The sequence below is a fragment of the Drosophila melanogaster genome, chromosome 3R (assembly GCF_000001215.4).
Source record: "Drosophila melanogaster chromosome 3R".
Taxonomy (NCBI): domain Eukaryota; kingdom Metazoa; phylum Arthropoda; class Insecta; order Diptera; family Drosophilidae; genus Drosophila; species Drosophila melanogaster.
This window is the reverse complement of record NT_033777.3, coordinates 9,725,707-9,740,831: the sequence shown is the minus strand read 5'-3', so window position 1 is coordinate 9,740,831 and position 15,125 is coordinate 9,725,707. Positions and strand designations below refer to the sequence as shown.

At 39.3% G+C, this 15,125-nt stretch overlaps 3 protein-coding genes across 6 annotated transcripts; all 3 read left to right on the top strand.

Moving 5' to 3' along the window:
* The first annotated feature begins 852 nt into the window (after positions 1-852).
* On the top strand, positions 853-6,820 carry side-VII (sidestep VII). Of its 2 annotated transcripts, none has more exons than NM_001275503.1 (16): positions 853-1,578; positions 1,882-2,011; positions 2,104-2,312; positions 2,443-2,553; positions 2,632-2,838; positions 2,929-3,080; positions 3,148-3,292; positions 3,357-3,487; positions 3,554-3,713; positions 3,942-4,112; positions 4,177-4,299; positions 4,360-4,493; positions 4,561-4,735; positions 4,803-5,080; positions 5,140-5,337; positions 5,442-6,820. In NM_001275503.1, the coding sequence occupies exons 1-16, from the start codon at positions 1,512-1,514 to the stop codon at positions 5,868-5,870; spliced, it is 2,820 nt and encodes a 939-aa protein (NP_001262432.1). In that variant the 5' UTR covers positions 853-1,511; the 3' UTR covers positions 5,871-6,820. The 2 variants fall into 2 exon arrangements, with proteins under 2 accessions (NP_001262432.1, NP_649933.1); NM_141676.3 differs by having other exon boundaries at positions 5,442-5,989.
* Positions 6,821-7,581: 761 nt separating this feature from the next.
* alphaTub85E (alpha-Tubulin at 85E) lies at positions 7,582-9,611 on the top strand. Its single transcript, NM_079573.5, has 3 exons — positions 7,582-7,686; positions 8,029-8,553; positions 8,682-9,611. The coding sequence occupies exons 1-3, from the start codon at positions 7,684-7,686 to the stop codon at positions 9,501-9,503; spliced, it is 1,350 nt and encodes a 449-aa protein (NP_524297.1). The 5' UTR covers positions 7,582-7,683; the 3' UTR covers positions 9,504-9,611.
* Positions 9,612-9,959: 348 nt separating this feature from the next.
* FoxP (Forkhead box P) lies at positions 9,960-14,812 on the top strand. Of its 3 annotated transcripts, none has more exons than NM_001260082.3 (7): positions 9,960-11,937; positions 11,996-12,173; positions 12,230-12,407; positions 12,467-12,511; positions 12,597-12,673; positions 12,741-12,842; positions 13,819-14,812. In NM_001260082.3, exons 1-7 carry the CDS (start codon positions 11,399-11,401, stop codon positions 14,260-14,262), a joined length of 1,563 nt encoding a protein of 520 aa, NP_001247011.1. In that variant the 5' UTR covers positions 9,960-11,398; the 3' UTR covers positions 14,263-14,812. The 3 variants fall into 3 exon arrangements, with proteins under 3 accessions (NP_001247011.1, NP_001097726.1, NP_001303501.1); NM_001104256.4 differs by lacking the exon at positions 13,819-14,812 and adding an exon at positions 13,215-13,681 and having other exon boundaries at positions 10,557-11,937; NM_001316572.1 differs by lacking the exon at positions 13,819-14,812 and having other exon boundaries at positions 10,557-11,937; positions 12,741-13,681.
* Positions 14,813-15,125: the final 313 nt, after the last annotated feature.

Sequence of the window (15,125 nt, the reverse complement as noted above, 5' to 3'; positions counted from 1 at the left end):
CTTTTATATATATATATTTGTTATATACTTTTAAACGATCTCCTTATCTTTTCAAAATCCGAAATAATCTCCAACTACTATCTATGGGGAAAAAATTACAAATGCTTGTTCGGGAATCCCCTATAAAAAAAATATAACTACATTTCTTGTATTCTCAATTTAACTTTATAAGGCATTTGTATTTAAAAACAATGACATGATAATAGTTTTTGTTTATACCAATTTATTTATGATTAAGTAATCATATCAGCAATCAGTAAGTGACTGTCCTAAGTCTCATTTCTAGTCTCATGCACCTTGACGTAACCCCACTTGAACCTCTCGTCCGCCTGAAAGTATCTGTACTCGCAGATGAAATGAAACTAGATACCATGGGCGGACTGCGTAGGTTTCAGTTTCTTTGTCCGGCAAAAAGGATAAGACGGTCATCAGAGCGAGAGAAGTCGAGAGAACCATTGCAGCTGTCCGTCCGGAGAGCTTTCACAGTATATGTACTTTCGCGTACATTAAAAGGTCGGACCTGCACGCCTCCGTGACTTTTCAGCTTGTTTTTAAAATAGATTACAATGGACAGCGTGAAATTAGTGATGTCGATGTGGACACGCAAGCCTATGGACAAGGACATCTAAAATAGGGGTTAATATCGAAATGAGTGCAGTATGAAGTCAAAGTTTCGATGCCGACCAATTACACATCATATTCAGAGAAAAGAAGGACGATTATATTGAGCGAGACAAGCGGATGCACGTACATTCACATGTACAAAGGTCATAGTTGCAATGTTTACATCAAAAGCTTCCTGCGAAGCGCCTGCGCCCGCCGGAGGAGCTTTTTAGCCCAGGTTTGCAGGTGTAGTGCGATGGAATTTCGACGTGTTAGTTTCGCATCGCGGCTAGAAAAGTAATATAACTTTCTGCCAGTGCTCGTTATTTTCCACCTTGGTTTTTATTAAAAAAAAAAAAACAGTAGTTCAAGCATGGCTTAATACATTTATTTCGAGTGAAACCGCACTCAATATCCTGTGAATGTGCGCATACAAGAATAAGATATAGTAAAGTGTATCCTGGAATTTTGTCAAACATATACCAGTTCATACGAAAAGACATACACGCATACATACATACTTGTTCGTTGAATAAAATCAAAACCGTGACCATTTAAGTAATCTTCAAAACATTATTAACCAGTTTTCAGTGCTAAATGAAATACGAGACTATCAAATATCCTCGAAAATATCCTTTAACTTAGATATACCGTGTACGCAACTACTGGCAAAATATATAAACCTATGTGTTATACATACAATGTTATATCCCGTGTAGATGTGTAATTGAGTGCTCATGCACAAGTGTTGGTGTGCTCATCTTCCGTGAAAATTCAGATGATAAAATGTAACTTCTAACCAATTAAACGTACCAATCTGCAATAGTGGCCAATAGCGTACTAGATATGAAAGTCATTAAGTCGATGTAATCAACAACTAACCAGTGCTATTCCAATAAATATACAACATGGAGTTACTGCTGCTGTTTATGCTAGCACTTCAACTTATAGAATCCAGCATCGGAAGTAAAGATGGTAAGTCAAAACTTGTATCTTCAATGTTCAGAATGCTTAAAAAATAGTATCCAAAAATGAGCATGATTAAATTATTAATGAATGTAACTGTAAAACTTTTTTTGATTTCTTTAGCAAAAATTTTTGATTGCGGTTTGGTTGATTTAACATATCTTTTTTAGCTAACCGGCTAAGGCCATGTGATATATACATATATAAATATATATATATGTACCTACATATTTTCTCTTAGTATATTATTAGCTTTCCAAATCTTAAATGGTTAGCTTAAAATAAAAACAAATTATAACTTAATTTTTCCAGTACCAATTCACCAAATTGAATCTATAGTTGGTGAAAATATTTATCTTCCTTGCAATGTAACAACTTATGATGGTGATGAACCTGTGCTGGTTCTGTGGTACCGAGATGATAAGGGTACTCCAATTTACAGGTAAACTAATAAAACTAATTTTGTAATTTTTCATTAGTTTTTTGTTTACTTGACCTGCTTGTTACGAAACACTATCATCCATATATCTTTAGCATTGACATTCGAGCTGGAGTATCCAAAGCACCGAAAAGATGGTCGGACGACTCCGTATTTGGGGATAGAGCATATTTTATCTTTGACAAGGAACCGGGAAAACTGTCAATTCAGAATACGCAAGCATCCGACTCCGGAACTTATAGATGTCGCGTGGACTTCCTGAAAGCGCAGACCATAAACAGCCGCATTAGGCTCAATGTCATATGTGAGTAATTGACTTTGAAATCGCAACAGGAAGCTATAATTATGGTTTTGCTCGTTACTTGAGTTCCTTAAACAATCTGTTGGAGTATATAATAATAGTATTGTATCCTATCCCCCTATAATTTACCCAGCTCCACCCAAACAAGTTATTATTCGAGACAGCTCCAATGTTGAGCGTTCTACAGTTGTGGGACCATATAGCGAAGGCGACATCGTATCCCTGAAATGCCAAGTAATTGGAGGTACGAATTCCATCTCTTTCGCCAGCAGTAATCAGTAAATGCGTAATACTCTATTCCGTTTTCATATTGTTCAATCAGGCTATCCCACGCCCACAATCAGTTGGTATCGCGATGGCATAGAAATTCCATGCGAATTGTCTCATTTGGCAGGCGGCAAAATTATAGAATGCGAAATCACGCTACCGTCTCTGGGTCGGGAGGATCTTAACTCCCGGCTGACCTGTCGTGCACTGAGTCACCCCCGGGCACCCATCGTCGAAGCGGTGGTTCAAATCGATATGAATTGTAAGTTTTAAGACATATAAATCACCATTCGCCATGTGAACAGCGTTTGGGTAATCGCGGTATACATGTAAACACTTTCCCTACTTTCAGTTGCCCCTTTAAACATCCGACTGTTGGGGGCACATCAACCATTGTCTGCTGGACGCAGATACGATCTATTGTGCCAAAGTGCTGGCTCCAGGCCGCCGGCCGTAATTACTTGGTGGCAAAATGGCATACGGCTGGAGAAGACAACCGAAACGGTAAGTATCCTGGCATAATATACTGGCTGGAATGGTTTAGGCGCTCATTTCAACTGTATTCCCGTAGACTTCAAGCGATGGCAACCAGACCACAAGCACTCTCTCAATCAGCCTAAGCAAATCAGATGCGGGAAAGTATTTATCATGCAAAGCCTACAACCATGCCGTTCCCTCCGAGCCCCTGGAAGATGGCTGGAAATTAGATATACAATGTAGGTTTTATTAAATCACAATGGTTTTTAGCTTAAGCTTAACAAGCCCTATGCTGCTTTCCAGATGTCCCGGAAGCGTACGTTCGTTTGGGAACATCTCTGGATCCGAGCACTTTACGAGAAGGAACAGATGTCTACTTTGATTGCCTGGTGATGGCCCATCCAAATGTCTTTCGCATCGAATGGCGTCACAACGTGAGTTTTGGCACGCTAATCGAATGGTTTTTTTTTTTGGTTTTAAAATGCTTTCCATTACCACAGGAACAACCTTTATCACACAATATATCACTGGGCGTCATAATTAGTAATCACTCGTTGGTACTGCAAGGTGTAACTAGAGCCACTGCGGGAAACTATTCCTGTGTGGGTTTCAATGCCGAAGGAGAAGGAATCAGTGCTCCCTTTGCACTAAACATACTCTGTAAGTTTGCTTTAGTTCAGTTAATTTTTTGAGATTTAAGTCATTTAACTTTAAAATTTCCCGCTGAGAGTACCATTTATGTTTTGCTGACACACTTGTTTCCTAAAATGCCAATCAGAGGAGCATATTTCACTTCTTGTTTACCCTATTTTTTTTTTCCACCTTTTCTTTGGCTTTAAGAGGTAATTAATATTTTTATGGTCTGTTCTTGATGCTCGCGTTTTATAGACGCCCCCACGTGTGCCCAGAATCAGAAGAAGGTGTACGGCATAGCCAAGCAGGAGGACGCGAAGGTCATGTGCACCGTGGACGCTAATCCGCGCGAGGTCGAGTTTAGCTGGACATTTAATAATTCTGCCGAGAGTATTGATGTCGCCACAAATCATATTATACGCTCGGGTAACTGTTGTCATTCGCGGAATTATTGACGTTATGCAAATTTCATTTATAACTCTTTATTCAGGTACCACCTCCATTGTAACATACACACCCATTACGGAACTGGACTACGGAACCCTTTTGTGTTTGGCGTCGAACAAAATTGGCAAACAGCGAGTGCCATGTGTCTTCCATATAATCGCCGCAGGTGCGTGCTGTCAAATACTAAGAAGTAAACTTTTTTATTATTGCTTGTGATTGTTTATAGGACGACCGGAAAAAGTTCATAATTGCACGGTGAACAATATATCTATGACATCCTTGACGGTCACTTGTAGTGATGGTTTCAACGGCGGCTTGCCACAGAGTTTTAATTTAGAACTGCTGGACTCTTACACACAAGTAGGAAACTACTACTAGTTTACCCCTTATAACACAATGAACAAATAATTATTTTTATTTTTTTCAGGAAATTAAAGCTAATATAACATCCACTATTCCCAAGTTTACGGTGCCAGGTTTGAGTCCGGGAAGTATATATAGGCTGAATATTTACGCGTTCAATACGAAGGGTCGATCCGATCCAGCTATAGTCAATGCGGCCATGCTGCGAATGCCCGAGAAGCAACTGACCTCGGAACAGAGTGAGTCCAGCATATCTTATCCTGATCCTAGAGGTTCTATAACCAAATGTGTTCCCGCACCATTTAGCCCACAATCTTCGCGCTGAGCTGCTATTTTCACCAGTGATGTCCTTAACAATTGGCCTAACCCTCGCTGTGCTGGTCGCAGTTTTGGCCATCATTCTGGCACTTCGAATACCCTGTACCGCTTCATCGAGACGGCGTCAAAAGGAACTATCGAATGAAAATATATCCAGAGATGAGTCGCCTGGACCAAGCGACAAGAGTTCCGGCAGCAAGGAAGTGGACGATTGCGATGAAAAGAATCCGGATGTGGTACCCGAATCCATAGAACCGGATGAGCAGGTAATTTTGGATAGAATTCTAGTATCTGCAAAAATTGTAACTTCATTATTATTATTCAGGCCGAGAGCATCAGGAAAAGGCAGCAGATATCGACAATTGATACCAATCGCAGTCCCAATCGAGGAATTTTCGTGAATGAGCAGCAGCATCTGACAGCAGCCGAGATTTCCCTGCGTGCCTCGCATGGAATTGGATACTGCACCCTGAGGAGTGGAATGCATGCCCAGGCCCAGAGTTCGGTGGGCGAAATCTCAATAGTGAGTAGATAGATCGAATTATTATTTTTTTTTTTGGGATTTAGGTACCCCTATCCCTATATGTATGTAAGGCGATTCCTTAACTTGGCTTGAAACCCACACAGAACGTAACGCCACACGTGTACTCCAATTCGATCTCGCAATGCACTCTGCCACGTCAGTCGTCGCAGAACGTGTGGAACAACTACAACTGCAACATCACCGGTGCGAGGCCGACCTCCACGTTCCACCAGCTGACCTTTCCCCAGGGCAGGGTCAATGTCGGTGGTCACAATCCGGCGCAGCCGCTCCATGGACACGCACCATCGCCGTCGCAGGCATCCAATAGCTCTATGGCCTCGTCGACGAACACATTGCCACAGCCACATCCACATGGACGAACCATCGCCATGCACCACATGAACCAGGCCCAGTGTGGCAGAGTCTGCATCGGAATCGCCAGCGATGGCATACACTCCGCCGAGCAGAATGTATCCGACGACGAGGTCACCGTCCAAACTCCATTAATGATAAAGCGCGACAGCACCGTATGACTATAGAAATTCCACAGGGTATTCGACACGCCCCTGTGATTAGGATTTACAATTTTCTGTATTCTGCATTTCGAACTCAATAGAATAAACTTTTTATACCACTTTATTATCGAAAATACAACAATATTCTGGAGAGATCAATTATTTTCGGCCAAATATGAAGTGTTAGTTTTAAACGTTGTTAATTATAAGTTACACGACATCAATATCCAATGAAATAACTAATAGGTTTTAAATTGTGCAAGCAGAACAGTGGTTTACTTGTGGCCAATGCAAATACTTTAACTGAAGTTTTTAAAAATCCTAGACTACTGGCATCGGATCAGACGAATTTATAGACTGGAGTTATTGTTATTGTATTATTTATGATTGATTGTATTTATTTGTGAGGCAATTATGTAAAAATTCGTTTTTTTTCACTTTCGCACTATTCATTATTTCGGAATATGTAGAAGGATAATTCAAAATGTTTGCGGCCATGGTTTTCGTTGTTATAAGTAAAAAGAAATGTTTGGTAATACTTGTGTTTGCGTACCCAATACCCAACTTTAAACTAACTTTAAACTAAAGCCCAGCCAATTTGTTATATGTTTTTCGTTAAAGAGAAATAAAAAACCCAAATGCACCAGAGAATAGGTTTAGTCAAATAAAATTTGACGAAACGATTGCTTCCTTCTATTGAAGCCAATGCAGCTTTTTTGATACATTCCGTGATGATAAATAATTTTGGAATAACTTGCTCAAATATATATGTACTAACTCAGTGTAAAGTTGGAGGAAATAATGCCCATTTTTTTCTTACAACGCTGGCCGGCATTTATTTTGAAATACTTAATTTTGTACTGGTCGAACTTACATAAAACTTATATTTAAAAATACCATATATATTAGGAATTTAGCGTAAAATTACTGTGAGCAGTATTATAATATCTAAGTTATAAATAAAAAATAAATTAAAAGTAAAAATGGCTGTTTAATTCGAAACATGCGCTACGCTTTCATTTCGCTATGAAGATTATTCATCTTAAATTTTTAAGTGAATGTTTTGTTTATTTCTTCTTATCACACAGCTACATACTCATTGCAATCTGACACATAAACAACAAATAAGACCTTTGGCTTTTAGATTTTATTTAATGTTTGGAACAATTATTTGAAAAGTATCTTGTTTTGTAATTTTTTCTTTGTTTTTCTGGGTGTGTCCGATTGAAATCGTAAGTGGCGTTCATATTCCTAATACGTCAGCGAATAATTGGCCAAGTTTCCACCAAAAGAAATGCCAGGTTTGGCCCCACCTCGACAATTTCATCTGTTTATGCTGATTTCCTAGTGCAATTTTAAAAATAAATATGGGGTATATTTGGATTTTCATATGCTTATATTTTTCAACAGAAATAAGACTTGCTTTCCAAGTGGAGACTAGTACCCAGTAAGTAAATAATCTAAAATGTTGTCAACAACCTACAGCTGCGAATGTGAATGGATCAATGTGAGAATTCAATCCATCCATAAACACACGAGGAGGAAAACAAAATTCGATCAAGAGGCGACTTCTTGGTCATGTGTGTCTGGATGGGTTGGGTGCCTATCGTCACTTAAGTCGATGAACGCGTCCACATTTCACATAACTTCCACATATAGCATGTAGCATATAGCATATGCTACATATGTCTGTCTTGGGGGCTTATAAAAGAACGCGTATCGTCAAGATTCGGTTAGTTGACTCCCAGCTGTGTGTCGCATCACAGACCAGTGCTAGGATTTTCGTGATTGAATCTGCTTTTTTAAACTTCAGCTTAAACTTTTGATCATCATGGTAAGGATAATAGGCACTTTCAATGATTTAGCTGGACTTTTGAAATTTCGTCGGCTGCACAGAACTATGGATCCTTAAAAGTCCTTATATGCGATTTCATGCAAAACTAGACCATATGGTGCAATATTTATTCATTTTTGCAAGTGATTAATTAATGGTTTTAAAAAATATAACTGCTTGTAAACTATTATCTTAAATGAATACCCAAGAACTTACAGCGATCAAAATTGTTTGTAGCATATGGTCCAAATCACAGATTTGCAACCGGAAGTCCAAAGTTAAATTTTAGAATTACCCAAATTTACAGCGACATGAGTCACATTATTATAAACTCTGTTCCAGAGGGAATGCATTTCGGTTCACATTGGCCAAGCTGGTGTCCAGATCGGCAATGCCTGCTGGGAACTTTACTGCCTGGAGCACGGCATCCAGCCCGATGGCCATATGCCCTCCGATAAAACCGTGGGCGGAGGCGATGACTCCTTCAGCACCTTCTTCAGCGAGACTGGAGCTGGTAAGCATGTGCCGCGTGCCGTGTTCGTGGATCTGGAGCCCACTGTGGTGGATGAGGTGCGGACAGGAACCTACCGCCAGCTGTTCCATCCGGAGCAACTGATCACCGGTAAGGAGGATGCGGCCAACAACTATGCCCGCGGCCACTATACCATCGGTAAGGAGATCGTCGACGTGGTCCTGGACAGGATTCGCAAGTTGGCGGATCAGTGCACGGGTCTGCAGGGATTCCTGGTCTTCCACTCCTTCGGCGGCGGCACTGGCTCTGGATTTACGTCGCTGCTGATGGAGCGCCTGTCCGTGGACTATGGAAAGAAGTCAAAGCTGGAGTTCTCCATTTACCCAGCACCACAAGTATGTCATTTGCATATGGATATTATATCTATTGCTTGAGCATTTATAGAAGACCAATTAACATAATTAGTAAAAGACATGGGAAATTAGTCTTCGAAAGGCAATCTAATAATCGAACTTCCTGTTAGGTGTCCACAGCTGTGGTCGAGCCATACAACTCGATCTTAACCACCCACACAACGCTGGAGCACTCGGACTGTGCGTTTATGGTTGACAACGAGGCAATCTACGACATCTGCCGGCGCAACTTGGATATCGAGCGACCCACCTACATGAATCTCAATCGCCTAATTGGCCAGATCGTTTCCTCCATTACGGCCTCGTTGCGCTTCGATGGCGCCCTGAATGTGGATCTGACCGAGTTCCAGACCAATTTGGTGCCCTACCCACGCATTCATTTCCCACTGGCGACATACGCTCCCGTCATTTCCGTGGAGAAGGCCTACCATGAGCAACTGACCGTGGCCGAGATCACCAATGCCTGCTTCGAGCCGGCCAACCAGATGGTCAAGTGTGATCCGCGTCGTGGCAAGTACATGGCCTGCTGCATGCTCTACCGCGGTGATGTGGTGCCCAAGGATGTGAACGCAGCCATTGCCACCATCAAGACCAAGCGCTCTATCCAGTTCGTCGACTGGTGTCCCACGGGCTTCAAGGTGGGCATCAACTATCAGCCACCCACCGTTGTTCCTGGCGGAGATCTGGCCAAGGTGCAGCGCGCCGTCTGCATGCTGTCCAATACCACTGCCATTGCCGAGGCCTGGGCCCGTCTGGATCACAAGTTCGATCTGATGTACGCCAAGAGGGCCTTCGTCCACTGGTACGTGGGTGAGGGCATGGAGGAGGGCGAGTTCGCCGAGGCTCGCGAGGATCTCGCTGCCCTCGAGAAGGACTACGAGGAGGTAGGCATCGACTCCACCACCGAACTGGGGGAAGATGAGGAATACTAGAGAAAACGTTGTCAACAAATGATACAGCCATTACAACTTTATAAACATCACTTTCTTTCTACCAAATACCAATGCATAAAACAGTTTCGCAATAAAACAGTTTAACACAATTGCTTAAAATGGCTTATTTAAATGGGAAATATTCGTCTTTAGATGGAATTTAACTTTTGTGTTAATAAGAATAAAACTTTCTCATATAAGGAAATTGGTAAATCATATATTTATTGGAAATTACCCCTCCGTAAAAAACCCTACTTATCACTTTCTTATTGCTTTAAATATTAATATTAATTGGGCAAATTAATGTTGACTTTTAAAAGTTTTTAATTTTTGAAATCGTTACGTGTAATGGAGCCTTAGGATGCATTTTGAAACGCATGCGCAAAAATGTGTACACATATTTCTAGCAAATTCAGTAGTCGTAGACGTACCTTTTCAGGAGTAGCAGCGAAAAATATTCTTAAGATAGTTTTTAAGTTTAAATTAATTTTACATATATGTGAAAAGTTGTATTAAAAAATTCGCCCGTTATTAAATATAATATTGTTCTTTGGAAACCTCTGTGAATGTTATTTAATTGTAAATGTACATGCAAAATTGTATCCTCTTTTGTCTGCAAAATTGTATGTGCATGTATGTATTCGCAAAATTTAAGTCTAGTCTGTTAAGTTAATTAAGATATTGTTGAGTAGTCTAGGCAGACAACTTTATCTTAAAAGTCCCAGTTTAAACAGTTCTTATACAGAAATTGTATGATATGTATACATATGAAATATGAATATTTTATTTACCCATATATACCCCTTGGAATAATCAATGCCCCCAACGAATACAGACAATGCAAATCTACACAATACCAACAATATATTTATCTTTATTCGCCTTTACACAAAAAGCTTATGTATATCGAATATAATACTATTTTTTCAGGATCTTCGAATGTGATGAAAACCATACCTCTCTCTTCTCTTTTATATCTTTCTTCTTTTCCTATAAAACATTTAATACTTACATATTTCACCATTTACATTTATTCTTATTTTAGGTGGCTATATAATTTTTCATTACAGGAATTTGATTAAAACAATCGTAAGATGGTCCTATCTGCAAAACTCATATACTCTTCCATTTAAGTTCATCCTATAGCCAAAACGTCCGTCCGTTTTTATATCCGTTTGTCCGTCCGTTTGTATGTCCTTCCGTTTGTATGTCCGTTTGTCCGTCCGTTTGTCCGTCCGTTTGTCCGTCCGTTTGTCCGTCCGTTTGTCCGTCCGTTTGTCCGTCCGTTTGTATGTCCTTCCGTTTGTCCGACCGTTCCGTCTGTATGTTTCTTATGTTATGTATGTTGTATATGTTTCTTTTTAGCAAAATAAGATGTGTCTGGTTTCCTTGCCACCTATGCAATCCCCTTGTGAGATCTTAAACTTGTTATACGCCTAAATATGATAAATGCTTTCTATGAATAACCTTTATATTTACAGATTAACTGCACCGGATGACGTGGCATTTTATTTGTAACATATTTAAAATTAAATCAAACATTTAAAGAATGTTTAATTTAATTTACACTGAATTCATTTAGCACTGGGCCTTTAGTAGGGGTTAAATCTTATATGCGCCAAGTTGTTAAATATTCATAACTTTTGGGGAAAGTATCATCTCAATGATAGTGCGGGAAAATTAAGCTGAAATTAAATAGGGCGTAATAAATAGAAATCCTTAAACTATCACTCTGATTCGGAGTTTTACAGGAATGGCGGCATATGAGTAAAGATAGTTTTATTGAAATGACTCCTAATGACAGACGAAAAAGAGATTATTTCTGTGTATTTGCATATGCCCATCTCTTGGGTAAAGGATCAATGGTAATGATTATAAATTTCAGTTTTAAAAACATGCATCGGATACATGACGACGAGTATTCCGAGGATGCCAAGGAATCGGACTTTAAGAGTTCGATTCAGAAGGAGATATCAGTGAAGTCGAGACACCAAATTTCCATACCAGACATATGCTCAGATGCTGTTAAGAACAATTGTTTTCCGCCGACTGGCTTTCTCAATAACTCGATCACCTTTGCCTCACATGTAGTTAAGTGCAGCTCACCGGCCTCGAGCATCGATGAATCCTCAACGGCGGCCCAGCAGCACGAATCCAATCCACACATGCATATACAGGGTCAGCATATGATGGCTCCCGTTCCCGATCTGGGTTTCTACAATGTGCCCGAGTTCATATCCGAGCAGGAGAAGCTCATGTTCTCCGATGCAGAGAGATTCTTGCGGTCGAAGGATAATGAGGTGTGCAACAATGATTTCAGCTATATGCACGATGAGTTCGCCATGCGGAAGTACTATCATCCGTTATTTGCTCATGGCATATGCCGTTGGCCTGGTTGCGAAATGGATTTGGAAGACATCACATCGTTTGTCAAGTAGGTGGAGTACAATTAGAGGTATGAAATAATTATATAGGGTATGTTATCTAACTAGGCATCTGAATACGGAACATGGTTTGGACGATCGATCAACAGCACAGGCACGGGTTCAAATGCAAGTTGTCTCCCAGCTGGAATCCCACCTGCAAAAAGAACGAGATCGCTTGCAGGCAATGATGCATCACTTGTATTTGTCCAAGCAGCTTTTGTCTCCCACCAAAATCGACAGGAAGGTAAGTCCCTTTTTATGTGAGTAAGTATTGGTATAATGAAAAGTTATAAATATAAGGACGTGCCCGGAAGAGAGGGAAAGTTTTGCCGGAGTCCGCTTACCGTAAATAGCATAGGCCGACCCATCCGACAAACAAATTCACCGAGTCCTCTGAATCTTCCAATGGTTAATTCCACCAACTTGTGCTCGATCAAAAAGAGAAACCACGACAAAAATACATTTTCCATAAATGGGGGTAAGTTTGGGAAAAATTTACTATTACTGTATAAAAATAATAATGGTTTTTGGATATAGGATTACCCTATATGCTTGAAAGAGCAGGTCTTGATGTGCAACAGGGTAAGTAAATTATGTAGACTGATCGTCTTGATGACTATTCGTCTTGTGCTTCTGGAAGACATATAATAAGAATTTAAATTTGCAGAAATCCATCGAAACAGAGAGTTTTATAAGAATGCTGATGTACGACCGCCTTTTACTTATGCTTCCCTCATAAGACAGGTAATTTTAAAAACCAATTTCCTAATATAACATTAATTTATTTTTTTTATATATATTTTATTTATAGGCTATAATTGACTCCCCTGACAAGCAGTTAACCCTAAACGAAATCTACAACTGGTTCCAAAACACATTTTGCTACTTCCGGCGCAACGCAGCTACGTGGAAGGTAAAATGCCCCATATATGTAAATCTTCTTTCCTCCATATTATCTATATATTATGCAACATAACTTTAATTTGAGTATTTATGCTATATGATATGATATCTATGATCTGATATGACCATTTGTCCGTCCGTATAACTCTCGTTTGTCCGATTGGCGTTCCTAGCTTGTCCGCTGTATATATACTATATACTACCTTTTCCACATTGTCCACTACTTTGCCAATATTTAAGAGTATAATAGAGCTAAATACAAGTGATATATAACAAGGTAAGCTACACAGGTCAGATCCTGTTTTATTCCATTTCCTTTTTATATGTCTTAAAATAATCAAATTAAGTTTGGCCTATGCTAACTGATAATATATATCATTAGAACGCAGTCCGGCACAATCTGTCCCTTCATAAGTGCTTTATGCGGGTTGAGAATGTGAAAGGAGCAGTTTGGACTGTCGATGAGATTGAGTTTTACAAAAGACGACCGCAGCGCACTGCTGGCATTGGTAACAATCTAACCGGTGCTACCAATTCGCCGGACACTAACTATTTTGTAGCCATGAACATTGGGTATGTGGGTCTCAAATAGTTTAATTCTACTCACTTTGCTCCAAACTCCTTCCGTTTTGCTCTGTTAGTAAATATACATATGCCATTGCATGCATGCTCCTATATCGAAATGATATAATATGACATTATACGATCTTTTTACAGCGCAAATTGTAAACAGTGATTCTAATCTCTTAGTGGTAGAAACCCAAAATGATGTCCGTCTGCTCATCGATCTGTCTGTCTGTCTGTCTGGAATTTAGCTGATGAAGATTATCCAGGATTTCGCGTGTTATGAAAAATGAAAATAAGAAGACCGAAGACAAATGAACTAACCTTAATATCTCAATGAACTTTTTCTTCCTTTCACGATAATGCAATTTCCTGTTTCTGACTCTTGATGGGGCTCTTGTTTTGTCCAACCAATCATAAAGAATGCGATTCGTACGAACCTTTCCTTACACAAGTGCTTTGTACGTTATGAAGATGACTTTGGCTCGTTTTGGATGGTCGACGATAATGAGTTTGTCAAAAGGCGGCACTTGTCGAGAGGGAGACCCCGGAAATATGAACCGTCCTCCTCCCCAAATTCATGCCAATCCGGCAATGGTGTGCCCACTGATAAGAATCCCTGCGACAATTGTACGCAACATTGCACTAGTTTGCCACCGGGTGCTGATAATCCTCTAGATTCCAATAATCCAAATGATTTAGGCAGAATTGGTTGTCTTCCCTATTGCGGTAGTGATGGTTTAAGTAAAGCGTCCAAGGACTATAGCAATATGGACTCGGGTATGATCGAAAGTAACAGCCACTTGACAATCGATGAATATTCTACTAATATGTACGAGAGTAGTGCCAATGAGCACAATCGATAAATAATATATCATTAACTATACATATATTTAGATGCATTGTCGAGTAATCTGCGTTTGGTAAGAAGGTTCGGATTCGGAAATTATATCTGTACATACACATGGTTCTATGTATAATTTCCCAAATAGAAATGAAAAAATACTTTTAAAATAAATTTCACTAATGCTATAAAATAAACGAAAGAACTACGTTAAATTATTAAAGCAAAATTAATGTGTTTAAACTTGCTTTAATAACTCCACTTATAACACGATTTTAATATACGAGTACAACATATATGAATATTTTCACTTTTCAGCAAGGGAGAAAACATTTAAAAGCTATAGCTTGATAAAATTTTAACAAAACTGTTTTAAAAGTCACAATATGATTTTTTTTTAAGGAAACTATTTTCAGGTATACCTTCTGTTAAAAATCTGGACCCTTGAGAGCTTTAGATTTGGAAACTCCTTAGTAAACGTATATGCTTTTCTGCTGACTTATCTAATTTCCTTCTAATTTAAGATCATTAACGATACTCAGTGACCTAAATAAATTCCTCAAATATACAACAAAGTGAACAAACTGAATTTTATTTCTAGTTCCTAAGCAAACGGTTTACGCGACGTAAAAGCGGTTAAATCGGCTTCTCAAAAGTTTGTCAATCAAAGTTTTCTACCAATTCATTATTTTAAAGCGGTCTTTAGTATATTTTAGTATATTCTATTGGAGATTTTTTGGACTGCCACTATTTAAGGAAAAACAACCGATAAGAATGGACGCATTCGTGAACTTCTGTATCTTAAATTTAATAAAATATATACAGCCTAAGTACACATATTGTAGTCAATGTCAATTTAATTTGAAAGTAAAGTTTTTGTTTACC

Bases quoted from the DNA above. Each gene is read 5' to 3' on its own strand.
- side-VII (NM_001275503.1), top strand. From the start codon at position 1,512: ATGGAGTTACTGCTGCTGTTTATGCTAGCACTTCAACTTATAGAATCC. The intron at 2,554-2,631 runs GTACGAATTCCA...TTGTTCAATCAG, and splicing joins GAAATGCCAAGTAATTGGAG to GCTATCCCACGCCCACAATC. The intron at 4,300-4,359 runs GTGCGTGCTGTC...GATTGTTTATAG, and splicing joins CTTCCATATAATCGCCGCAG to GACGACCGGAAAAAGTTCAT.
- alphaTub85E (NM_079573.5), top strand. The intron at 8,554-8,681 runs GTATGTCATTTG...ACTTCCTGTTAG, and splicing joins CCATTTACCCAGCACCACAA to GTGTCCACAGCTGTGGTCGA.
- FoxP (NM_001260082.3), top strand. From the start codon at position 11,399: ATGCATCGGATACATGACGACGAGTATTCCGAGGATGCCAAGGAATCG. The intron at 12,174-12,229 runs GTAAGTCCCTTT...TATAAATATAAG, and splicing joins CCACCAAAATCGACAGGAAG to GACGTGCCCGGAAGAGAGGG. The intron at 12,512-12,596 runs GTAAGTAAATTA...TTAAATTTGCAG, and splicing joins AGGTCTTGATGTGCAACAGG to AAATCCATCGAAACAGAGAG.